The 25,860-nt window shown below is 54.6% G+C and overlaps 2 protein-coding genes across 4 annotated transcripts in view; both read right to left on the bottom strand.

Annotated features, from left to right (window-relative positions):
* The window catches only part of NLGN3 (neuroligin 3), a 30,265-nt gene extending 14,110 nt beyond the window's left edge, over positions 1-16,155 (bottom strand). Inside the window, exons 1-5 of one of the 3 annotated variants that reach the window (XM_005652652.3) lie at positions 14,407-16,155; positions 11,218-11,874; positions 10,523-10,582; positions 6,070-6,129; positions 4,208-4,357 (exon numbers count right to left, since the gene is read on the bottom strand). In XM_005652652.3, coding sequence (XP_005652709.2) covers positions 4,208-4,357; positions 6,070-6,129; positions 10,523-10,582; positions 11,218-11,674 — 727 coding nt within the window. In that variant the 5' untranslated portion in view covers positions 11,675-11,874; positions 14,407-16,155. The remainder of the gene's footprint in view (positions 1-4,207; positions 4,358-6,069; positions 6,130-10,522; positions 10,583-11,217; positions 11,875-14,406) is intronic. The other 2 variants (XM_005652653.3, XM_005652654.3) reach the window with 2 other exon arrangements.
* MED12 (mediator complex subunit 12) overlaps positions 16,294-25,860 on the bottom strand; it is a 23,484-nt gene continuing 13,917 nt past the window's right edge. The window contains exons 30-45 of the mRNA XM_001927848.6: positions 25,431-25,564; positions 25,101-25,262; positions 24,713-24,824; positions 24,453-24,542; positions 23,585-23,694; positions 23,218-23,353; positions 22,804-22,965; positions 21,418-21,792; positions 21,047-21,197; positions 20,699-20,892; positions 20,446-20,523; positions 20,136-20,353; positions 17,594-17,822; positions 17,064-17,204; positions 16,782-16,863; positions 16,294-16,566 (exon numbers count right to left, since the gene is read on the bottom strand). Of these exons, the coding sequence (XP_001927883.2) occupies positions 16,523-16,566; positions 16,782-16,863; positions 17,064-17,204; positions 17,594-17,822; positions 20,136-20,353; positions 20,446-20,523; positions 20,699-20,892; positions 21,047-21,197; positions 21,418-21,792; positions 22,804-22,965; positions 23,218-23,353; positions 23,585-23,694; positions 24,453-24,542; positions 24,713-24,824; positions 25,101-25,262; positions 25,431-25,564 (2,418 nt within the window). The 3' untranslated portion in view covers positions 16,294-16,522. The remainder of the gene's footprint in view (positions 16,567-16,781; positions 16,864-17,063; positions 17,205-17,593; positions 17,823-20,135; positions 20,354-20,445; positions 20,524-20,698; positions 20,893-21,046; positions 21,198-21,417; positions 21,793-22,803; positions 22,966-23,217; positions 23,354-23,584; positions 23,695-24,452; positions 24,543-24,712; positions 24,825-25,100; positions 25,263-25,430; positions 25,565-25,860) is intronic.

Raw genomic sequence — 25,860 nt, 5'->3', positions numbered from 1 at the left:
TTCTATATCTGGTGCCAAGAGACAAAAACATCTTGTATGTACCCAGAATCCAATCAGTGGCTTATTGATTACATTTGTGTTCTAAAACAGGCACTGAAGGGTATACAGGAAGTGGTGGAGAACTTCTGGCCAAATCTCACTTTCTGGCTCCTTCTGAGGTTTGGGTAATATTATTATTATTATTATTATTTTGCTGTGTCCATGACATGCATAGGTTCCAAGGCCAGGGGTCAAACCTCTGCCACAGCTGTAACCAGAGCCATGGCAGTGACAACACTGGATCCTTAACCTGCTGAGCCATGAGGGAACCCCTGCGTAATATTATTTTGATCATTATTTAAGCTCAAAGAATAAAAAGCCTGCCCCGGAGTTCTCACTGTGGCTCAGCAGTAATGAACCCGACTAGGATCCATGAGGATGCAGGTTTGATCCCTGGCCTTGCTCAGTGGGTTAAGGATCTGGCATTGCTGTGAGTTGCAGTGTAGTTCGAAGACACAGCTTGGACCTGGCATTGCTGTGGCTGTGGTGTAGGCCTGCGGCTACAGCTCCGATTGGACCCCTAGCCTGGGAATTTCCATATGCCGCAGGTGCAGCCCTAAAAAGTGGAAGAAAAAAAAAATCCTTCCTGGAGATGTGTTGTTCTGGTTATCCAAATGAGAGGAGATTGTAAGTTGGGGATGGGGGTCTTATCCTGAATTTTGTGGATGTGTTTCACTGGGATCAGTGAAAAAATGTCTAGAAGTTTGTGCGTGTGTGCACATGTGTATTTGAGCACTAGCTCGTGCACACATTTTTTTTGCTGGGGTGGGGGGGGTCTATAGCTTTCATCAGAATCTCAAAGGGGTCCAAGTCTCCCCAAAATGTTAAGACCTTCGGATATACAAGCTTAAGGGTTAGAGCAATTGAAGAGTTTTGAAGTAATCAGCAAAGCAGGATATCACAGGGAGCGCTTGCCAGCAACAGCCTCCCGTGCCGCCCACAGATCCCAACTGACGTTTCAAATCCTGAGTCTCTCCTCTGCCCCCTTTCCGCTTCCTTTTTCTGTGTCACTCTTGTCCTCTGTTCTCTTCCCCATCCCTTCCTTGTCTTCCTTACTTTTGCCCCCTCTCTCCCCCAGTCCTCCACTCTCTTTATTTTCATTCCTAGCTGGTCCGATACTTTGGAACTGAAGCATATTCTTAGTATTCTCCTTGCTTTCCAGTGATTCTTAGAGAATGGAGCTTTGTGTTGGTAATTTTGAAAAGCAGCTGCGTTGGATATTTTCTATCACTCTCATTAAGAAAATAAAGTAACAAAATTACTTCTGGCCTTCAACTACCACACACGTGTGCCTGTGTATCTGTGTGTGATTACATTTGTATATTCATTACTCTTCAGCCCTGGTGTGTGGATTTGTGGCCACTTTCTCATGGTACCAATTTTTTTTTTTGTCTTTTGTCTTTTGTCCTTTTAGGGCCGCACCCGCGGCATATGGAGGTTCCCAGGCTAGGGGTCGAATCGGAACTGTAGCTGCTGGCCCACGCCAGAGCCACAGCAACGTGGGATCTGAGCTGCGTCTGCGACCTACACCACAGCTCACGGCAATGCTGGATCCTTAACCCACTGAGCAAGGCCAGGGGTCGAACCCACAAATTCATGGTTCCTAGTCAGAATCATTTCTGTTGCACCACAATGGGAACGCCCCCTCTCATGGTGCCATTTTTACTGTCTGAGACTCAGATCCCCTTTCTCAACAGGACAGGACAGCTTATGAGGGCTGTGCCGTGATAGCTGGGGCACCAGACAGGCAGTGGAGCTGTGGCAGAACCATGAAACCTAAAGCCTGCTAGGCTGTGGAGAGGCTAGGGAGACGCCCTGGGTGCCTCACACCCAGTATCCAGATGTCCCTGAAGGGGACCAGGTGCCACGGTTTTCAGGGAATATAATTTCTCCAAGCCCCCTAAAGGTGTCCTGCTGTCCCACATAGTATTAAGGGGACGTCAAGTGGAGACTGTCTTTCCATGTATGTAACTGCACCCAGGAGTGGAATGCAGCTCCAGGGCCTCTGAGATTCAAACTGGCAATGCAAATATACTCAAAAGCAAAATAAAATAAGGTCTTGTCAGCTTACCAGCCCTGGAGTAAGCCAAGCCTTGTTGCCGGTTCAGCCCCCAGGCCTGCAGACCTAGACCCCCACTGGGACCCTGAGGACACCAGCCCTCTGGGCAGGAAGGTGGCTTCTTTGTGCCATGGCCTGTGTGCCCACCCTCAGAGGCCTGGGTGGGCATCCGAAAGCAAGCAAGTCCCTATGGGCTTAGTCACTCTCTCTGAGGCACTTGACCGCCACACCTTGGCCAAGGTTTGGCATTAAGGCACCAAGGAAGGCACAGGATAGAGGGACAGCCTAAATCACCAAAGGAAGTGTGTGGGCCACAGAGTATGTGTGGGGAAGGGCATATATGTGTATGAGGAAGTATTTGGAAAGTAAGTGTGGGTGTGCGGGAGTGTGATGGTGTGACGGGTGGGAGTATATGGGCATGTATGCGTGGAGAGAGCCGAAATGTGTAGTACATATATATATGGGGGATGTAAGCGTGAGGTGTGCATGAGTGTGGGGCGAGTAGAGGCACGTGTATGGAGTATGGATATGGACAGCCAGGTGTGGATATGTGGATGCATGTGTATTTGTGGGGTAGGGCAGGGGAATATGTATATATGTACGTATTGGATATATACATGCCAAGCGTGTGTGGGAAGAACGTGTGTGTGTGTGTGTGTGTGTGTACACATATCTGTGTGCATGGGTATGAGTATGATGGGCTGTGGGTGTGTACATGGAGGGGGATATATAAGTGTGGGATGCATACGTAGACGTGGAAGTAGGGATAGGAGGTGTGCATGTAACAGTATTTGTATATTGTGGGGTGGGGGAGGTGTAGACAAGGCAACTATGGCTCCCATGCATGTGTGTGTGTGTGTGTGTGGGGGGGGGACACTGGTTTGTGTTTACGCTGGGAAGGTGAGGAACATATGTACTGGGTGTTGGAGGAGAAGTGGAAGTGGGGTGTGTAGGGGGACAGGGGTGTGTCTGCATGTGTGTGGGAGGAATATTTGTGTTCTTTTAAGGTATATATGTGTGGAGTTTGTGTGTGGATGTGGATGTGCAGGGTGTGGGTCTTTGTGTATGATGGGGGTAGAGGAAAGCATGAGTGTGGGTGTGTGTAGTGTATAGGGATATGGATGTAGTTACAGCAACGTGGAGGGAGAGGTAGATGGGAATGCGTGTGCGTGCACATGCGTGGAAGGTGAGTGACATCTGTAGATGTGGGGTATGGGTATGGAGTGTAGCGAAGTAGTATATGGGTGTGTGGAACATGTGCACTGGGGAGTCTATATGTGTGGAGTGTGTATGGGGTAGTGGGGGAATGTGTGAGGGGGTCTGTTGGTGTGGATGTGGGGATCTCTATGTGTATGGGTGTGTCTGCTTGTTGCAGGGGAATGAGAGATGGTCGCATACATGGTGGGGGGGTGGATGTGGACAGTGTGGGTGTGTAGACATGTGATTGGCTAGAAGGAATATCTGTGTATGTGCAGGGTGTTTGGGGATGTGGGAGCGGGTGGCTAGGGATGAGGACAGGATACCTGAAAATGAATGAACCCTACAAAAAGCCAAGCAGAAGACTGGAAGCAGAGACCTGGTTTGAGACCTAAGGAAAGATGTAAAATCTCAACTGAATTTTCTTTCCTTTCTTCCTTCCTTCCTTTCTTTGTCTTTTTAGGGCTGTACCTGCAGCATACGGAGGTTCCCAGGCTAGGGGTCCAATCGGAGCTGTAGCCACCAGCCTACACCACAGCCACAGCAACATGGGATCTGAGCCGCTTCTGTGGCCTATACCACAGCTCACAGCAACGCCAGATCCTTAACACACTGAGCGAGGCCAGGGATCAAACCCGCATCCTCACGGGTGCTAGTTGGGTTTGTTAACCATTGAACCACGATGGGAACCCTCAACTGAATTTTCAGTGGCATCTCAACATTCCAGAAAAGGGCCTGGGGACGTGGGGAAGCTCCAGGCTGTTGGGTAACGGCCATGGGATAACAGCACGGTGACTATGGTCATCGGCACCAGCTAGAGAACCAAGGTGGCCTGTTCTCAACTCCTCAGTATTCTTTCCTGCCTCCTTGAGAACCCAAGCTTCCTTCTAGGCACCCAACAGGGAACCATACCTAGTACCCCAACCCGATAGTTGAGGGTGATGACGATGACGTTGCCATAACTGGCCAGGACGCTGCCATCAATCATGTTGCCTGTCCCTTCCATGTAAGAGCCTCCATGGATGTAGACCATGACGGGCTTAGCGCCACTGTCCCGGATATCTGCAAGGAGAAGGGGTGAGACACAGGCTGGGTAGGCTGCCCTTCCTCCCCCACCCCCACCATCTCTGGGGGGGTGGGTGCAGCAGCAAAGCTATTCCAGGTGCCAGGACACCACCGCCATCTCTGAGGGCAGGACTCAGGGGGCTGCTCAGCCCGGAGCTCAAGCATTGGCCAGGGACAGTTGGACATGGTGACATTTTTAAAGACTGGTTTCGAATGCCTCCCAGCTGAAGGCAACCAGGCAGGCCTGATACTGCTAGGTTGAGAGAAGCCATGGCTGGGCCCAGGGAACAGGGGGCAGGAGAAAGAAGAAGGGCTGGTCCCTTAGCTGGATCAGTGTGTCCCTGCCCTGGGCAGCCAGGAGTCCTGGGACCTGACATGGCTTTAGAGAGCAGGGGCTGGGGAGCCCTGAAAACCCCCGAGACTAGACCAGTTACATGGAAATACGGCCATTGGCAGCAGCTGGCCCCCCAGTGCAGACAGAGACAAGAGGGGTGGGAATAAGGGGTGGCACAGGGAGAGAACAAGGGAGAATGTGGGGACAGGGGAGCGAATGGCAGAGATGGGGTGGGGGTGGGGGACCTTACTGACATGGTTTCTCAGCCATGTGCTCGTTTATCCCATTGTCTCCGGGGAATCAGGCAGACTTAACTGGAAATACGGGATGGAGAAGAGGTGGGGGCAGAACTGAGAATGACAGAGCCTGGCCCCCCCACCCCTACCCCCGTTAGCATTAAGATGAAGATGGTGCCTCCAGAGAGGCCATTCAATGAGGGACCTTTAAGTAGCTGCTCCCAAGCCCGAGGCAGCACGGGTCAGGGCTGGGCAGCCACTAGAAGGCTCCCAGCCCGACCACTTCGACTTGCAGCCTCTCAGTCTGTGCTGGACCAACGCTCTGCTGCACCAGCCCAGCCAGCCCCACCAGCCAGCAGTGGGCCCCCCTGAGCTGTGTGGCCCCCAGGGCAGGGCCAGGGTATGGAAGTGGAAGGGAATGGTCTCTGCTGCCGAGCAAACACAACCTGTTTTCCTGAGGAAGAAGGAAGACTGGTTCAACCGTCACCCAAGATCTCATGCCATCCGCTGCCTGGGCTGTGATGTCCTGGCCTCAGCCTGGCATTTTAGCCCAGTCCTTGTGGCCCTGTCCTGAACCTAAAGCAGCCCCTGGCTCTGAGGCCATCTCTCTTTCTGGGGGAAGGCTGCAGAGGTTCTAGGTGGAGCTGTTTCCCAGCCCCTGTGGTTGTCACTGCCTCACTGCTCAGTTCAGCATCCTGCTGGGCCCCTCTCCCAGGAGCCAGTCTCCCCGGAAAACACAGGCGTCTCCTCGTCATTCAGTTTCCTCTGGACCTCTCCTCGACAGCCTCCCTCCCCAGCCCTGCTTTCTCTCCACTCTCCCTGCTGCTCAAGTAGGGGCAGGTGCCCATGAACCAAGGAAGATGGGGGAGGAAGCTGTCTCTGGGCAGTGGGGGACTGGGGCCAGGAGGATGCCCTCCCCATGGCTCTGCTCGTGGTCCCCTGCTCCCGCCAGCCGTGTCCATCACCCTGGAGTCCCAGTGGCCAACCAGGCCAAAGATGGATGAACAGCCCAACAGCCTTGTACAGGAACAGAAACACACCAACGGACGGACAGACAGACAGACGGGGCTTCTCCCCATCGAGAGGGGGAGGGGCTCTGTGCCATGCACCAGCCGCCGCGCCCTGCAGCCCCCAAATACCTTCATCTTCATCCCCGTCATTATCCGCTAAGTCCTCGCCCTGTTTCTTAGCGCCGGATCCTGGGGACCAGACACGGGGAGACACAACAGCACAGAACAGAGAACAAAACAGAGAGAGAATTCAAAAACAGCATGACTGCAGTGTGGCCCAGCAAGCCAGCTCTGGGCCTGGACCCAGGACAGGCAGGAGGGATGGCAAGAACTGAGGGAATGGGTGGGCTGAGGCCCAGACCTTCATCAGGATGATGGTGCTGCCGGCCCCTGCTGTGCTGGCCTCCCTGCACCTCCCTGCCCACCTCCCTGTCCCCAGCAGCCCATCTTGACCAACCACCTTCCCAGTTAGGAAGGAGGTAGCAGCAGGTGGGCCAGAGCCAGAGGCCCACTTAGGGGAAGGCCATCTCCCAGGTGGAAGGGGCTGCACACGTGTACACGGGCAGGCTGAGCTGGAGAGCAGGGGCAGGCACCGAGGGTGAGAGATGGCATTGCCAGCATGTGTAGATACAGATGTGAACTATTAGGGCAGAGCTGGGTACCAGGAACCCCAGCCCTGAGCTACTCAGGCCCAGTGGGCAGGCTCAACCTGGGCCTCAGCTGACCCTGATTCCCACAGGAGGAGATGGGAGATGAAGCTTTCCCTCTGGTCTTCCTCGTTGGGGTCTGCTCTGAGTAATGGCAAATGGAGTTCCTGCCCACAGGAACCAGGCCTGAGAGCAGCAAGCATTGCTCTGAGATCTAAAGAGAGCCAGAGAGGGAGGGAGGGGGAGAAGGAAAGGGCAAAGGAGAAGGGGACATGAGAGAGAGAGAGAGAGAGGGAGAAAGAGAGAGAGAGGAACAGAGAGATGGGAATAATGGTAGTAGCTCCTACCATGTACCGAATAGTTACCATGTGCCCTCTCCTTCTGCCATATTGTTTGATCCTTACACCCCAGTGAGGGAGGGACTCTATTTATTCCTGTTTCACTGATGGGGAAACTGAGGTTCAGAGAGCCAAAGTGACTTGCTTAAGTTTGCACAGCTAGGAAGTGCCAGAGGTGAGATCCAAACCCAGGTCTGCTTGATTCCAAAGCCCGTGATCTTTCCACTGCACCATGCCACCTTTCTGGGATAGGGGAGAGGGAAGGGAAAAAGTAAGTCAGGAGGGAGGTGGAGCACGGAAGGAGGGAGAGGGAAGGGAAGGAGAGAAAAGAAGAGACTAGAGGAGAGAAGAAGGCCATTTAGGACCTGCGGGTGATCTGGCACCAAATTCTCCTTTTTTTTCCCTTTCTTTTTTTTTTTTTTGGCTTTTTAGGCCCACACCCACAGCATATGGAGGTTCCCAGGCTAGGGGTCTAATTGGAGCTACAGCTGCTGGCCTACGCCAGGGCCACAGCAATGTCAGATCCAAGCCATGTTTGTGACCTACACCACAGCTCATGGCAACGCCAGATCCTTAACCCACTGAGCGAGGCCAGGGATGGAACCTGCGTCCTCATGGATGCTAGTCAGGTTCATTTCTGCTGAGCCATGACGGGAACTCCCCCAGATTCTCCTTCTTGTTCTAAGGAGACGAGAAGTTAGTTCATCTTGAGAATGGCTTTGAGAAAGAGGACCTACTGCCTGGGTGCTGGTCAGTATGTGGAAACAGAGGTCATTCTGCTGACACCCCAGGGCTTACCCTCTTGTCTATGACACCAGATAGTCTTGGCCTGGAGGCAGCAAATAGCCCTCTTTCTCAGCTGGTCTGGGTTCCCATGACTGAATTCCCTTACAGCTATTAATCAAAACAGGAGCTGCCCTCATATTACAAAATGGCTTTTCAACTGGGGCAAGAGCCCAGCCTGAGGGACAGAAACTGCCTCCGGTGTCCCGCACCTCCAGTGGCGCCTACCCTCTTAACACCTGACGACAGCACTGCCTTCAGGAACCCTGTGGGACTTGGGGCGCCACCAGCCCCACGGTGGACAGTCCCCACAGAGAAAGCAATCCCTGGTCCCTAAGCGTGAATTCCCTCCAACTTGATGGGGGGACGTGGTGGACCTTCCCCAGGAAAATCCTTCACTTCCCCTGGACCCTGACTTAGAAGATGCGTCCCTTTTGCCCTCTCTGGGAGTGTCCCTGGGTTGCTGCACTGACCCAGCCTCCTCCTGCAGATGCCTTTGCTCCGTCAGCTTAGCACTTGCTCTGAGCAACTCCTTGCTGCCCTGCCTGCCACCCGGGCCACCATCCCCCATCCCAACCCGGCCAGCCCTGCCTGCCCTGCACACACCACAACCCTTACCGCCTCTGGGAACGGGTCTCCCCCGAGAGGCAGGCTTTTTACGTCTGTTCCAAATGGCCAACAGGCCCTCGATAGGGAACTAATTTGAACAGAGCAGTGACCAGATGCCCTCTCTCACGCTGTCTGGAACCCACTTCCCAGCTCGGCCATGGGGCTTAGCTAAACCAGCTGAGTTTAAAATACTAGACTAGGGGCTTCTTCAGAGCAGCCGTCAGGTCTTCAGTTATTTCAAAAAGTTTCCTCTACCTCGCATCCCTTCAGATCCCAGCAGCACCTAGCACATGGCCTGGCCCTATAATCTGCAATCACAATTTTTCCATGGCATATGGAAGTTCCCAGGCTAGGGGTCTAATCAGAGCCGAAGCCACCAGCCTACACCAAAGCCACAGCAACTCGGGATCCGAGCCGCGTCTGCGACCCACACCACAGCTCACAGCAACGCCAGATCCTTAACCCACTGAGCAAGGCCAGGGATCGAACCTGCAACCTCATGGTTCCTAGTCGGATTCGGTAACCACTGAGCCACAACAGGAACTCCTGCAATCACGACTTTTACGGTAAAGGTTTGCACTTGACTGGAGCTTCCAGGCAGCTCTCTAGTCAAACTCTCCACATTGGAATGGACTGACTGTCCTTAGGCCCTTACTGGTGCCCTGAGCATCATTGCTCTTAGGAATTGCTTAAGGTTTTTGTCATCCCTTCTCCTAAGAACTAGTAGGAGCAGGTTTAAGACACCCTCTTCCTGAACTCGTTTATACGTTAATGGAATGTTAATACCAGAACCATCTTCAGATGCAGAAACAGAGGTTCTCAGAGGAAAAGACTTGCCTCCCCTGAGGTTTCGCTGTGAGTTAGCAGCAGAGCTGGGACTCAGTCAGGCTTGGGGCTCCCAGAACCATACTTTTTCTGTGGCACCACAACGCATCTTCATTTGTGCAAAAACGTGTTTACTAATTGCTTTCTGGGTGTGAGGTTCCTGGGCTTGGGGGGTGGGGAGGAGGTGGACCGCTTATCCCCAGGGCTGCAGACCTCATTCAGAGCTTCCTGGGCAGCATCAAAGTCTACACACTCAATATGCAGACTGCCGGGCTCTGCCCCCAGAGGTTCTTACTCAATAGGGAGCATCCAGCCCCAGGAATCCTGATGATCCTACTTGGGGGAACCCTGCCCTGTGATTTCAAAGGAAAACCAGCTCCAAGCTTGCTCAAGGGTTGCAGGGACCAGGCTCTGACTTTCCACCTGTTCCTTTAGTCTGTTACTGCTCCCGGTTCGGCCCAGCCCATCCACACATCACCATTTGTTTCAGAGTCCGGAAGGTGGGAAGGACCAGATGGGAGTTGCCTCGCATGCTACAGTGGAAAGAACACCGCCCTGAGGGTCAAGAGATCTAGGTTTTGGTCCCCGCCCTGCCACAGACCAGTGGCCGGGCCTTGGGCAGCAGCAAGTCACTCCCCTGGGCCTGTTTCCACATCTGTAAAATGGGGACACCCATTCCTGCCTTAGAAGCTTCCAGAGATGGGAGATGGGGTGGGGTGGGGTGGTTATGGGGTAAGTGTGCAAGAGCTTTGCAGAAAACATAAAGTGGTGTTTGAACAGGAAGACATATTCTGGGGGCGGGGGGAACAAATTCCTCCCAGCAAGAGGGTCCATTTGAAATTCGGGGTCGTCTGCCTCCTTTAGAGTCTACAGCTCCTGGAGACCCCCAAAGCCTGCCACCTGACTAGCCCAAGTCACTCAGCTGTTCCTGAGGCCAGAGATGGTGGGCAGGGTGGCAGGGTTCCTCCACCTGGGTGACTGTTTGGTCTAAGCTCCAGGGCTGGAGAGTTGAATCTCGACTTTCAGTCCGGGAAAGAGGATGAGCTGGTGGCTCCGTCACCAGGAAAAGGGCAGAGCCTCTGGCTCCATCTTGGAGAGAACCACTGGCTCTGTCTTTGGCACACACTTTAGGGTGGAATTGGGGGCTGAGAAGATTGGAAGGAATGGGGTTGCTGCTTCTGCTCTGAACCTGCTTTAGGCCACCAGATTGTTCCTGAAGAGCAGCTGGGGCCCTGGGATGAAGTGGAGCTTATGCCTGCTCACAGACCGCCCCATGAGCCTGGGCTACTTGAAGGAAGGCTGGGTCCTCGGGGACAAGGGCAGGTGGGCAGGCAGCCCTCCCTCTCTCTCTCTCTCCCTCCCCGCCGGCTCGCTACCTACCTCCTTTCCTACAAATTTTCTTGTTGGGCTTTCGGGCGCATTCCTTGGAAATCCGCTTTACTGTAAAATGAATAAAAAACTAAAAAATAACAGGAGGCCTCTGCCCAGGGGCATGCACCCCCCACCCCCCCAGGCCCCAAGAGCTGCTCTGCAGGCGGCACATGGCAGAGAGCCTGTCCCACCATCTCCTTGCTTCTGTCACTTACCTTAGTGTGACCCCCGCGGGAGGAGGCATCAGCTAGTGAAAGAGGAGGCACCTAAACACTGCCCACCAGGCTTGCCCCCCACCCCCCACACACACCCGGCTCCCTTGGCCACACACACCTACCACCTCTCAAAGCAGGTGGGATGGCAACAGGGGGGCCTGGTGGAGCCAGCATCCTCCCGCGGGCAGCTGCCAGCAGTGACCCATACTCCCCAGGGGAACCCCATCCAGCATCTGGCCCTAGACCTGTCAAAGCTCTCAGGCCTGGCCAGGCCCCTCCTGGTAACAGTGTCACTCACACATGGGAGCTCAGACAATGCTGGGAGAGGAGAGAACAGGGAGGAGGAGGGGGGAGGCCAAGCAGAGTGATGGTTAGAAGCATTTTCACAGACGGACAGATGCATGCTGCAGGGCACACGACCACATGCCAGCCAGAAACACAGCGGGGCGGGTGGAAGGCAGGGAGGGCACAGTGCCTGGCTGCACTCACCATCCTCCGTGGGCACATAGACGTTCAGGTAGAGGCAGTCCTCATTGGGCTCCTGGATGTAAGTAGCGACGATATCCAAGTTGGCCGTGAACCAGACAGGAAGCATGACTTCGGGCACAGCTGTGTGGATGTTCTGGGGGCACACTGGGGGAAAGTGTGTGGCGTTCCGGATGCCCGACCAGGACGGGGGCGGTTCGGGGGGCAGGAAACGTTTCTCGCCGATCGGGGGAGCTGCGTAAGGCACCCCCAGGTATTGGTCCACAGGCCCCAGGATCTCACTGGGCAATGGTACCCGGGCACCCCTTAGCTTCCCAAAGTGAGTATTGACTGTGGGTGCTGGGGCCTGGGTACTGGCCCTCAGCACCAAGCTGAGGAACCACAGGCTGAGGCACAGGCTCCGGCCAACTGTGGGCTTGGGGCTCAGGGACAGCGAGGGCGGGCCAAGCCGCAGCCACATGTTCCGGGCAGGGGGACTGGCAGGAAAGGCAGACTCCAGGGTCACAGCATCAGCCCAATAGGCAGCCCCTTCATGGCCACACTGGCTTGAACCTCAAAACTGAGCTCTCGAGGGACACCTACAGGTGCCCGGCAATGTGGAGAGCAGGTCGTCCAAGCACCACAGCTTCAGAAAGGGGTCTCCCTCAGGGCCAGACAGGCCTGTGAAAAGAGGGAAGCATGCGTCATCCAAGATGGTCGGGGCAGGCTATGGAGTCGCTCTTTGGGGCCCTGTTGGGCTTGGGCCCTTCTCCTACAGGTAGGAGAGGTTTCCCATGCCCGCCATTCCGGGGACCCACAGGTGATCTCCACTGCCAGTCAGAGCCACTGGCCTTGGTTGGAAAAGCCAAGGGGAACGACAGAGTGACAGTGGCTGCTGCAAATTCCCAGTCCTCAACTTCAACTCCTCAGCTAACAGAGCTCATCGGGGTCAGCTGGATCTAGAGGAGCATGTGGTAGCAGGCAGTGGGAGAACAGGAAATGGAGCTCAGGTTTCTAGGCATGCTGCATGGCCACTGACCTCTTAGCCCCTGGGACCCATAACCCCACACAGAGACCTCCAGGTCAGGAGAGGGTAGGATCATGACCCTCACTCCGGGACTAAGGCAGAAGAAGGGAAAGCCGCAGATAAGCAAAGGGTCCCCCAGAGAGATCCCCTTCTCCCTCCCGTAAGGCAGGGGGAAGGATGGCCCTTCACCAGAGTCTCCAGACCCTCCCGTACATTTCTCAGCAGCCTTCGCTGCTCTCAAGCCCTTAAGCCTTGGTCCTTTCTGTGGCTATCTCTAATTCACACGGGATGCCAGAAACTGAGGCAGAAAGCCTTCTGCCTAGCACCCTAGGCATTGTGGATGCTCAGCCAGTGTAAAATAAACAACGGAGTGCGGGGGACACACACTCAGAGACTGATGGAAATAAACTCACAAAGACTCAAAGGAGGAGTGAGAGACCAAGCCAGAATCACAGACACTGCGATATTCAGTCACAGACATACATTCCAAACCCACAGAGATCCCCTCATGTAGTCCCACATTCTGAGACAGAGTGTCACAGAGAGCCAGAGACTCACAGAGAGATATATTCAGAGACACACAGAGACTTACTGAAGCCTAATCACACACACACCGCGTAGGTAAATATCCAGAGACACATGCAGCATAATGGTGACACATAGGTGGAGACAAACAGAAATAGCAACACACTCAAGGCACACAGGCCTTCTGGCACAACAGTTGTACGGTCAGCACATATACACAGGCACACACAGACACTCCCGCATGGACACACACACATACACACAATTTAGTTTCCCCTCATTTCTCCCGCCATCCCAGATTGGAGGCCTGCTCCTTTAAGAACTGGCAGAAGGGGTGGGGGAGGGAGATTGGGAACGCCCGGCCATCGGCCAAGAGAGGGGAATGAGAATGTGTGTGTGTGTGTGTGTGTGTGTGTGTGTGTGTATGTGTGTATGTGAGAGAGAGACAGATAGACAGACAGACAGACTGAGAGGGAGAGAGAGAGAAGGAGGAGGAGGAGGAAGGAGGGCGGGCAAAGCGGCTAAAGGGGTGGGGGCTCAGAGGAAATGGGGAGCAAAGTATGGGTGGTTAAATCCCAGACACTGCCCACAATGCACCCGGGTGGGGGGAAGGAGGGAAAGGGGAAGGAAGGGGTAGGAGTAGGGAGGTGGGGCAGGAGGGAGTGTGTGTGTGTGTGTGTGTGTGTGTGTGTGTGTGTGTGTGTGTGTGTGTATGGGGGGGGAATAGTCCGCAGCTGAGTTCACACAATCCCCCCATTCACCGTCTCCATGGCAACTCCGGGGCACAGACCGCTCATTCACACGGCTTCCCCGCCAGCAACCCCCCCACACCATTAACCCCCTCAGTGCCGCCCCTCCCAGAAAATCCCATTAACCCTTTCAGGATGCCTCCCTCTCCAGTAACCCTTCGGCGCCAAATGCCATTCTCCTTTGAGTCAATTCCCTGCAGCCCCTCCCCCGTGAGCACCTAGACAAATCGACCGACCCCCAAACGCCCTCTGTACCCTAGGACCCACTGTGAGTCCCCAAGGCCAAGATCTCCATCCTGGTCCAACTTGCAATTTGGGAGAAGACAAGGGGAGGTGGCAATGCCGGGGATTAGAATGGCATCTGGGGGTACTTTTGGGGCTGGAGCAGTATTGGGCGAGGGGCATTGTGCAGGAATGGACTGGTGTCGAAAACTGCAGTATTGGGGGCTACGCGGGTTTGGAATGGTATTGGGGGATGGAGCTGCATTGGAATGGGGGAGGATAGGATAAAGGCCTGGGGGGGGGGCTGCAGAGAGTGGGGGAGGGAACCTAGCTGTGAGATGCTAGGATGGAAGAGGGATGGGGCTGCACTGCGGGGGAGGGGGGACTGGTAATGTGCAATACAGGGGCCCTCAGGAGGGGTATTTTGGTGAGCATGCGGGCCAGGTTGTGGAAATAGCGGGACCATGGGCGGGAGGATGATAAGGATGTAGGATTCAGGGAGGAGGTGGAGGAGAAAAGAGAATCGGGGAAGGATTGGGGGGGGGGGTCAGGGGTGCCGATGGAGAACATGGGGTTGAGAAGGATGGGGAGCACTGACTGGGGGGTGGAGGACCCCAGGATTGGGAGGGGATGGGATTGGGGCAAGGTATGGGCAGCTAGAAGATGAGAGACCGGGGCAGGCGGCCTCACCTGTTCCCCCGGCTGCTGCGAGCGACTGAACCGGGCCACGGACCACCCATATCGCCTCCAGGCCAAGGGCTCCGCACCCGAATCCCCGAGATCTGCTCTCCGGCAGCCTGGCTGCTGTGCCCGCGCACCGAGGGGGCGCGCTGCGCGTGCCCGGACACGGGGGGGCGCGGTCCCTGCCATTAACTCCTTTTGTGCCAGAGATGGCTCAAGTCCTGGGGCATGGCCCAATTCTTCCCAGGCTGAAGCATGCTCTCCTCAAGCTTTCTCCCTCTCGCTCACACACACCCCTTAAGTCACAGACAGGTGATGTTCCAGGACAGCTAGTCCAAACTTTACCTGCAAAGCCGGAACCCTGGAAACAAAGGGAGAAACTGAGGCAGTGGCTGCAGGAGTCCCCGTATTCCACAAAGACCTGCCTCCACCCCACTTTGGGATCCCTCACCTCTTTCCAGCATCAGCACCACTCCAGCAGCAACCAGTGGGGGGGGGGTGAGGGCACTTTGCCCTCATCCTGTCACTCTCCCAAAGGTCAGTGTTGTTCCCTTTCTGCTGCTTCTACTGGGGCATGTCAGACTCCGACTGTCAGCAGGTCCGTTGTCTGACCACGTCATTCTCTCCCCTCCAGACCCGGCTGTCTTTGTGTCTTGTGCTTCTGTGTATAATGCACCCGTCCAGTTTGATTAGCCCCCCCACTCCCAGCCCCTCTGAGTGTCCCTTGTCCCAGTCAAGCCTCTATCTCTATAGCTCCTCAGAATATTTGTCAGGACAGGACAGGTCAGAAGAAAGCTTCAGTCAATCAAGTTCACAGTTACTCTGTTGGGGAATTACACTCCTTGGGAACAAACCTCTTAAACTTGGTAAGTCCCATCCGAGCGAGGGCTTTGCTGACCTCAAAGAGGGAGTTTTTTTTTTTTTTTTTAACTTTTTCATAACTTGAGTATTGATTGGTGCTCCCGTTTTTACCAGCACACTTTTTTTTTTTTTTTTTTGACGCTTCCCAGCGATAGAGTGGAACTGTGGCCTGGAAGGGATCCTGAAGTTGTCAACTCACGTGGTACCACCCACCCACAAGGCTGGGGCTGGCCCTCTTCCAGCCCTAGCTGGGCACACCGGAAGACTCCACTGTCATAAATCAACTGGCTCTCCTGGACAGCCTTAGGCCTAGGGCCCCAAACCTGAAGGCAAAGGGGTACAGAATGGTCCTGCCACAGTTCCAAATGTGACTCTGGAGCAATAGTTTTGAGTTTTCTCGACTGTCAAACGGGAGTGAGCAAGTCATCCTGGGTAACTGCCAAGGTGGGTCATGTGAAAACAAGCAGTTCCAGCAAAGGAGCAGAGAAGAGAAAAGGTTTCTCCTATGTTTCCCTATGTAATGGTGACACTTGCCAATGGAGGGCAATGTTTCATCCCAGAAATGTGACTCAGGGAAGTTCTCTGTCTAGGATACTGCTTAGTGCATGATGGGGACCATAAGGTGGCAAAAAGGGCAGGTAGTGTCTGTCACCCCCTCCACCCTGAAGCTTGCCCAAAGGCCAGCATGTGGGATGGGTGGAAGGAGAGTCAGGTTCCAGTGAGTTTTCCTCTGGCCTGACGGCCCCTCCCCAATACCAGCGGTGTATCAGCCCCTGGAGACAAGCTGTTCAGAAGCTGTACCATCTAGCCGAGAAGGTAAGCTGCCCTTATTAAGAGAGACTAAGGCCCCAACCCTTAACATGTTGCCAAGTTGGAAAAGGGAAGAGAGGGTAGCAATCCAATTCAGAAATTCAGGGGGTGGAAGATAAACAGGGGAGATGAACTGAACAGAATGAAGGCACTGACTGGTCGGTCCGGCCCCTGCACCCTTCTGAGAGCCCGCCCTTCCCGGACATGCCAGACTCACACACTCCCTTTGCAAAGAAGCTCTGTGTATTGGGTGCAACAGCTCTGGGGTCTCTATATAAATAATATACAAAACCCAACAGCTCAATGCCTCACATTAACAAAAATACTAAAAACTCATTAAAAATGGAGCCTGAGGGAAGAGCCCCAACCACTACTGGTGCTAGTAGAAGGGGACTGGGAATTGAGAGGAAAGAGTGGGGCCACATCCAGTGCACAAGCAGTTCCTCCAGGTGGCTCAGTAGCGTCCAAATATGTTGGTACTGGGCTGTGGCTGGGTATCTGTGAAAAACCAGAGATTATCAGGCATGGGAGGCCAAGCAGGAGTGTGGGTTTGCAGGAGGAGACCCATTCAGGCCCAGAGGCAAGGGACAGAACGCAGGACTGGGCTTCCCCCTTCAATCTGGGCCTGAAGCAATCACCTCCACTCCTTTGGCCCCCCACCCCACCCCCAGTTATTCCATGGGGGCTCTCCTTGGGAAGGAAGGCGGGCTTACTGGAGAGCTGTTGTTGGAGTTGCCGGACCAAAGCTGCTGTCTGCTGCTGTTGCTGTGTCTGCTGAAGCCCCTGGCGCTGGAACTGAGGTGACAGCAGGAAGGGGAAGAATGAACTCCATCCTTCCTCCTCCTCCATCCTCACATCTGGACCCCTCTGTAGAGGGCCCTGCCTTGCCTCCCGCCTCTCCTCCACTGCACACTACTGTCCCCAGCCAGGTTTACTGGCTGTGTGCCCAACCTGGGCTGCTCTCCCATAGCCTGAGGCTGGAGTTCGGGAGCTACCTGGGGCTGGGACTGGGGCTGGGGCTGGGGAGGAGCTGCCTGCTGCTGCTGCTGCTGGTGTGCTTGTTGTTGCTGTTGCTGTTGCTGCTGCTGCTGCTGTTGCTGCTGCTGTTGCTGCTGCTGCTGCTGTTGCTGCTGCTGCTGCTGCTGCTGTTGTGAAGACAGAAAGATCTCTAAAGAGAGCAATGGGCTGAACCTCAGTGGTGGAGGGATGGGGACAGGGGGAGAAACACAGGGCAGGAACTCTGGGTCTGCTGCTCTCCCCACTCAGAGAGCTGGAGAGAAAACCAAACCTGGAGCACCCAGCAGACAACTCCCAGCTCTCTCCTACCAGAACCCTCAGGAAAAGGGGGGAGAATTGGTATCTTAAGCCCCAACTTCAGGCCAGCTGCCCTGCCCTGCTGGTGGCTTAACACACATATACTGCCTCGTTCAATCTTGTGAACCTCCGGGGGAGCTTGTGTTGCTGCTGCTGCTCCTTCTCCTCCTCCTCGGGCTCCCAGGTCCCAGATGACATCCCAGGGCCTTACCCGCAGGATCTGTTGCTGCTGCTGCTGCCGGATGTGGTACTGTTGCTGCTGCTGCTGCTGCTGCTGCTGCTGCTGCTGTTGCTGCTGCTGCTGTTGTTGCTGCTGTTGCTGTTGCTGTTGCTGCTCAGGCAGGATGGAAGCCGACCGGACACCAGCCTGGACGCTTTGGGCACCCAGTGGGGTCATAGTGCCTATCATGGATGTTTGCTGCAATGTCTGGTGAGAAAACCTACAAAGACAAGGAGGCACAGAGATCACAGCATGGGCTGGGGAGAGAATAGAGATGGATGAGCCCCAGGTCCCTGCTCCCAAAGAAACACCAATAGGTCATTTCATTCGCTTCTCCTGTCACCAACCAGAAGAGCCCATTTGCGTTCTGATGGAGTTCTGGGTTGAGGAATGAGGGGCAAAGACAATATCCTGTGTCAGTGTCTCTTAACCTTTGTGGTTAGGAATTTTTCAATTCTGTTCTAGCCATTTTTCGCTTTTGAAAATGAATTTTTTTTTTCTGTCTTTTGTCTTTTTAGGGCCGCACCTGTGGCATATGAAGGTTCCCAGGCTAGGGGTCGAATCGGAGCTGTAGCCACCAGCCTACACCAGAGCCACAGCAATGCCAGATCTGAGCCATGAATGAGATCTACACCACAGCTCACGGCAACGCTGGATCCTTAATCCACTGATCGAGGCCAGGGATCAAACCCTCAACCTCATGGATCTTAGATTTGTTTCTACTGTGCCACGATGCAAACTCCGAAAATGAAAATCTTAGTGCAGGCTAGGCATTCTATCAACACTCACTGAGGCTGTTCTGGCTGCTCTTGTTGTCGGTCCCTAACATTTCGGGGTCTTGAAGACTGCTGAGTTCGACTGCTCCTTACACCTTCCTGACCCCAATCCGCGCCTCTTGGCAACAGGCTACTGGCTGGGCCCCGTCTCAAGTCTTCTCTCACCCTCCCTATGCATCCTCCTCACACCTTCCACGCTCATCTCTCAACACGCCCAACTCATCATATCACTTTCCTGATCAAAAGAGCCCTTTCTAGGGTTGTGTCTCAATCCAGCGCTGAGCATTCAAAGCTCTCAACTTGCCCACTGCCAGCCTATCCCCTCCTCCTTCCCTGGCAGAACTGTACACTCCATCCAAGCTCTTCTCCTTCCTGTCCTCTCAGCCGCCTTTTGTTTGCTCTGTGCTCTCTACCTAGGATCCCCCTCCTTCTCCACTTCTCCACAAATCCAAATCACGGCTCTTCTTCAAGGGCCAACTCAAGCCTGACCTCCTTCACGAAACTTTCTCTGATGACTCAGGTCCACAATGATATCATCCCACACTTTTCCTGAATTCCCACTTTACTTCACAGCACACAACTGCACAGCTGATTACGGCTTTCATTGCAGGGTTCCCTAAGTGTTCTTCCGAGTCAATCTCATCTCCTCAGCCATAGTAAAAACTCTCTGTGGTAAGGGACTTTGTATTTCTTTTAAAAAAGCTTTCCTCACCCCGCCTAGTCCTAGCATACTGCTGACCACACAGTGGGCAGTAAATCACTACCTCTAAGTAAGGGACTTTTCTCCCAGTCCACCTCCCAGTGTTCTCAATCCTAAGCTGCAGAACCTCCAGACATGATGAGAGTATCTTTTTTCTTTGTGACTCCTTTTTTTTTGGTTTTGTCTTTTGTCTTTTTAGGGCCACACCCACAGCCTATGGAGGTTCCCAGGCTAGAGGTCCAATTCCAATGACCCCTAGCAGCAACAAGGGATCCGAGCTGAGTCTTCCACCTACACCACAGCTCACGGCAACGCCGGATCCTTAACCCACTGAGCAGGGCCAGGGATCGAACTCACAACCTCATGGTTCCTAGTCAGATTCATTTCCACTGCACCACAACAGGAACGCCATTATTATTATTATTGTTGTTGTTGTGGTTTAGGGCCACACCCGCGGTATATGGAGGTTCCCAGGCTAGGGGTCAAATCAGAGGTGTAGCTGCTGTCCTACACCACAGCCACAGCAACACCAGATCCAAGCCAAGTCTGCAACCTACACCATAGCTCAATCATGGCAATGCCAGATCCTTAGTCCACCGAGTGAGGCCACGGATTGAACCCACATCCTCATGGACACCATTCAGGTTCGTTAACCACTAAGCCACGACGGGAACTCCACGATGACAATATCTTAACTAAGGCCTGGCTGATATTCAGCACAATGGGAGGATGCATTCGCTGGTCCGTTCCAGTGCTAAACTGCATCTAGATGACTCCTCACCACAGAGCACATCTATGAACCTCAAGTCTTTCCTTCTCACAATCATATAAACGATTTCCCCTCTCCAGTCCTCAAAGATATGTTGGTGAAGTGGGTGTGAAAGTATTAGTCTCCAGGGTCCCTTCCAGCTCTGCCATTTTGTGGTGACCGGCCAAGTGGCAGGATAAGAGTTCTCGACGCCTCCAAAAGTCCTGACTAGTCCCGTCACCTCAGGCCCAGGTTTTCCCAAATCACAAGCCCCAGTGTGTCTGCACAGCCCCCAGCTCCCCTGGGTACCTTTGAGTGGAGGTCAGCCCATGTCCGTAGGTTGGAGCCTGTTGGTGTACATAGCCACTGGGCCGCTGCTGCAGGTGGCGAGTAGGATCTACAAGAGTAGGATTGGTAGAAGGGTGGGTGCTCTGATAAGGCTGGCTGGAGTAGCTGGGGGGCACCATGGTACCTGCGGGGCCTGTGTGTTGCTGCAATCCCACATGAGAAACATAAGGAGTATAGCCCTGGAGGGAAGGAGGACAGAGGGAGTCAGGGCCAAAAGTGTGCAGAGTGGCCTGCCTTGAGTGCCCCGATTCTCACCATCTCGTGCCCTTACCTGGGAGGTCTGCAAACCGTAGGACGAGCTGGGAGTCATCTGATGGACAGATGACTGTCCCAACATCCCCTGACTCTGCTAAAGGGAAAAAAGGAGAGAAACTCAAACTTAGGAAACACATCCTGCCACCTCATTTCTTATATCTCCTGCTCGTTGTGTCCTTGTGGAAATCCCAAGTGTCTCCTCAGTTCTGTGACCCTCAAAAGCCCCTCTCCCTGACGGCCCTCCCTACGGCCCCTCTCACTATCTTTGCCTGGAGCTGTTGGCGAAGGCGCTGTCCTTGGGGCACTGCAGGCTGCTGCTGTCGGTACACAGAGGTCTTGTAGGAGGGTTCCAGGCCCATGACGCCAGTCATGGTTGTGGGCAGCACTCCGGGGTAAGGTGGTCGGGTCGGCAGCTTCTGCATTGGCAACCGCACAGGGCGGTACGGGTCCACGCGGGGGCCGCCTGGAAAGGGGAGCAGGCTGACCTCTCTAGTCTCCTGGCCCCTCTGTCCCCTGCTCAGTGCCTGGGGCATCCACAGCTCCTTGGAAGAGTGGCATCGCCCCTCAGGCAGGAGGAATGTCCAGGTAAGCCCCTCGGGCTGGTGGCTGGCACTCACCTGCCGGGAGTGGCTGGTTCTGGGTGTAGAGGCCTATGGAGCCCTGCCTGTAGCTAAGGTGGGATATGGAGCCAGGGTTGGGGTGGTGCAGGAGATCTGGAGGCACTGTTACTCCATAGGGGCCACTGCGGCCTGAGCCCATCCCATAGTCCTGTGTGAATAGCAGAAGAGGAAGGTGAGAAGGCTGAGGTGAGGGAGGGTAGGAGGGGGGAACAGAAGCCGGATCTACGTGGCTCATTTTTTTTTTTTAATTCTAAGGGTCCCTCTTCCCCACATGCCCCTACCCCTCCCACAAACCAGACGCTAGACAGAATCAGGAAGAGACATGGGCTGGGGAGGCGTAACAGGGTCGTGGTGTCGGCAGTGCTAACCTCCGTCTTGGTGGCTGGCTGGCTGCGTTTCTTGCCCTTGGTGGACTTCTTCTTGCGTTCCTCAGTGCTGGGCGGAGCAGCCCCAGGTTTGTCAGTTTTGGGGGGCTCTGGAGCCTTTTTCTCAGGCTCCAGCAGGGTGGGGGCAGGGGGCTCCTCATCCTCCGGCGGCAGTGGGAGTGGCTCCAGGTAGTAGGCGCGGGGCCGGGGCCTCAGGTGTGTGTGGTAGAGCAGGAGCCGCTGCTGCTCCTCTCCGCGGGCCACACGCCGGTCCACCCGGACTGTTCCAAACCAGCCCCAAGACAGTGGTGCTGACGGCTTCAAGCCCTCGAAAAGATCCCAGGGAGAGATCTTTTGTTTGGTGGAAACCTGCAGACCCTGCTCCGGAAAATGAGAAACAGTGAGCTGTTGAGACTTGGAAAACAGAAGACAGACCTTGAGGACTTAGAGGAGAAGGAAAAGTTATCTGTGGGCAATAAAAGAAAGCCATAGGTAGATTTGGGGCAGAGGGCGAGAGGAAGACAGATGGACATGGACACACAGACACACAGACACACCGACACACACACACACACACACACACGTGGGGAAGAGAGAGTTAAGAGGGGAGAGGATGATGGTGGAGGGAGCAGAGGGAGACAGACAGAAACAGAGAGAGACACTGTCAGAGGAAGACAGGTATAGAAACAGGAAGGCAGAGAAAGAAAAGGCAGCAAGAGACTGAAGACAGAGAGAGAGACAGAGACAGGGAGAGAGAGAGAAAAAGAGGATGAGAGAGACAGTCAGAAAGAGAGAGGCAGAGACACTCATGCAGATAGAGAAAGATGAGCCAGGAAAAGAACGAAGAGGATGGATGGCTGTGAGAATGGGTGGGACTTTCGATTCTGAGCTCATCGTGTCCTCTTCTCCTTCTCCCTCCACTTCTCCGTAACAGTGATTATGGTTACCCAACAACTACTGTAACTGAGAGAGAGGAAAGAAAACTGCAGAGATGGGTGGATGGTTGTGGGGGGTGGGAGTGGAGAGAAACACAGGGATAAAAGAGATATGGGCTGTCAGCCAGGCGGAGAGGTGGGGTGCAGCCAGGCGGACAGGAGGCAGGTGGGGCAGAAGAAAGAGGAGGGTGGGGTGCTGAGAAATGGGTGGTATGTGCAAAGGTGCGTGGGGTGATGAAAGAGACCAAGGAAAGACAGTGAGACTCCTGAGCTGGGGAGAAGAGACGCGAGGAAAAATTAAGTGATTAGCTCAACACCCCAGGGATGGCTCTCAGCACCGACAGAGCCTGATGAGCCTCTTAGAGCTATAAGGTTAAGGCAGGGGAGGCTCTGGCCTGAAATGGAACAAAGGTGGAGGGCGGGGAGCAGGAGCAGGGAAGACAAGGGCACATGCCTCTTTCTTGAAGATGGAGTCAAAGCCAGCAATCTTGTTGCCCTTGGTGTCGATAAGGGAGCCCTGCGGCTCACATGTGATGACGTCTCGGGTCTGTTTGGGCAGTGGCAGTAGCTGGCGAACTTTTTCCAGACTGTCTGACTGGCGCTCCCCCAGCTCTTTCTGCAGGAAGACGGGATAAGAGTTCAAGGACAGAGGAAAAGAGGGGCCGGAAGTCTCAGGGGACAGCAGAGCAGCTGGCACAAGACACTCAGTAAATCCTTGCCGTCCAAATAACAAAGAAAACACGGACATGCAGGGGAAGGGTAGTGGACTCTGGGCAGCACGATGCCGATGCCCCTGAGGCGGGCCCACAAACAGAGAGGGAGCCGAAACTCTAAGTCCGCAGGCCTCGCCCTGGTTGCTTCCACGCACCTGTAGTTTCTTCACCAGATTCATGTAAGCACGTTTGTTTTCCTCCATGCTTCCTTGGGAGATGCTAGACATGTCTGCAGCCAGGGTCCCATTGATGAGCACACTCAGCATGTCCAAGACGGTGGTGAAGAGCTCGCTGTGGCAGGAAGGTGGGGAGAAAACCAGAGAAAGAGGTTCAGACAGACAGAGACCTCGGGGTTGGACACAAGCGGGGAGCAGGCACCAGGACCGTGTGGGGAACCCCGGACCGCGGAGTCCGCACTATCAGCCACACCAATTGTGGCGGGTCTGGCGGGTCGTGCACCTGGTCTGGGGAAGGGGATCCTCTCGGGTACACCACTGGAGGGAGGGGATGGGGATGCTTTACTTGTTGGACTGCATGTCGACAGTGCCGCTGATGATGATCTCCAGGAGGAGCACAGCCCACTCCGTGGTCTGCTGGGTGCTGCGCTGCACCGTGTCAAACATGCCCCCCACCTGCCAGGGCCACAACAAGTCAGTCAGATGGCTCAGGGGCGGAGGCCAGCACTCAAGGATTAGAAGCTGGGTGGGATGTGACTCGGGACACCTGAGGTCAATGTTCCAGCTGGACCTACGATGTGCTGCAGGATCTCAGGCCAATGACTTAATTCTTGACATCTCTGGGCCTCATTTTCCTTACTTATATTTCATTTCATTTTTTGGCTTTTTAGGGCCACACCTGTGGCACATGGAGGTTCCCAGGCAAGGGGTCCAATTGGAGCTACAGCTGCCAGCCTATGCTGCAGCCACAGCAACGTGGGATCCGAGCCATGTCCGCGACCTACACCACAGCTCACGGCAACACCGGATCCTTTACCCACTGAGCGAGGCCAGGGATCAAACCCACAACCTCATGGTTCCTAGTCAGATTCACTTCTGCTGTGCCACAATGGGAACTCCTCGTTTTCCTTATTTATAAAGTAACGGGAGTTGGACTAAAGGATGTTGGGATTCTAGTCAACATTCCACAATAGGTGTCTAGGGCTTCTTGGGCCCAGTCAGAATCTAGGATACTCAGGCAGGGTCCCTGCAAGGAGACAGTGTCCTTAACCACCTTCAGGTCCTGCGTCCTTAGGAGAGCTGGGTTAATACAGAAAGACCCAGAAGAAGAGCCTGGGCCCTCCAGCCTCACCCTTGCCTCCCCAGGCTGGGGCTTCTTTGTCTGCAGTCCTAGCCCCACCCCTTTCCTTCTTCTCCCCAGCTCCCTCTCTCACCAGGTTGAGCCGCAGTTTCAGTGCCTCGTGCATTAGCTGCTTTGGCTTGCAATCGTCTAAGTACTGGTCATCTCGCCAATTGTTCACAATCTAAGACAGAAATAAGGACAACACATAGCTCAGGGATCTCCTCATTTCCATGCCAAGGCACCCAGGGTGTTCTTGTCAGAAAATACTGGAGATTCAGAGTATGTAAGTGGCCTCTTGGCTGCAGCCTTCTCTGCCCCCCCTGCCCGGCTCCAGGGCCCAGAGGCCTGTACCTGGCGCACCTGGCTGTAGAGGGAAGTGAGGAGTCCCTCACGCTGCTCATCCTGCCCCTTCAGACATGTCAGCACCAGGGATAAGAAGGGCTGCTGGCTCAATAGAGACATGCTAGAGATGGGAGAGAAAGACAAGACAGGACCCTGGGTTGGAGATCAGGCAATGTCCGTCCAACCTCATTCCTCCAAGCCCCAGATTCTACCCTCTTAAGATCTAACCTCTTGCTCAACCACGCCCACTCTTACGCTCTGATCGTCTTTTTTTGCTATGATCCTAATGCTCATCCCCCTTGCCCCAACTTTTCTTCTTTTCTGGGCCTGCCTCCCCTCCTTTCTACCCTCTCAGTCCCGGTACCACTGCCCCACCCCCGCCCAACAACCGCTTTACCTCTTCTGCTTTTGTCGGTCGCGTTCTTTGCGGGAAGAGGAACCCAGGTGCTGGCCCTTCTCCAATTCTTCCCCAGCAGCCTTTAACACATGGCCCTGGACTGAGGTGGGCAGTTTGGCAATGAGGGGAGCCACCAGCCATACACCAGAACGCTCTAGGGAGCTGGAGAGACAGTGTGCACAAGGTTACAGAAGAGCCAGGCAAGGTTGGGCCAATCCACCCTCTCCTTTCTGGATGGACATGCCTGGAATCTCCAGGTGGCTAAACTCACTTACACTACCAGAAGAGAAAACTCGGAAGGGGATAGGTCCTAACACGTTTCTACCCAACCTGAGCACAGGCTTGGTCTTGCTGCTGCTGGGCATGTTGCTTGCAGTGTTTCCAGAAGATGACCCTGTCTCTGCTGACTGCTGGAAAACCTCGATGGTGGCCTTGGCGATGTTCTCTAAGAGGGAGTTCATCTCCTGGGGAGGATGAGAGGCACAGGGGTGCTAAAAAGGTAACTGCGGCTGAAGGAAAAGAGCTGGTAGGAGGGCTGGGAGATGAGGATGCAGGAAGGCGCCTGTGGAGGCTGACGGGAGGGCAGGGATACATCTCTGCTGGGAGTCGTGCCCTCTAGCACCTCATGTTTCTCCAACGCCCCCAACTTCTCCTTTATATACCCCCTGACAACTGTGGCTGTAGAAGCAGCCTCTACCACCACCGCCGCTGCTGCTGCTAACCCTCCCCATGGCTCAGAGCCCCAACCTTCCCAATCCAC

This window comes from Sus scrofa, chromosome X (genome assembly GCF_000003025.6).
Source record: "Sus scrofa isolate TJ Tabasco breed Duroc chromosome X, Sscrofa11.1, whole genome shotgun sequence".
Classification (NCBI taxonomy): Eukaryota; Metazoa; Chordata; class Mammalia; order Artiodactyla; family Suidae; genus Sus; species Sus scrofa.
The sequence above is the reverse complement of the archived record's forward strand: the minus strand, read 5'-3'. Positions and strand labels throughout refer to the sequence as shown.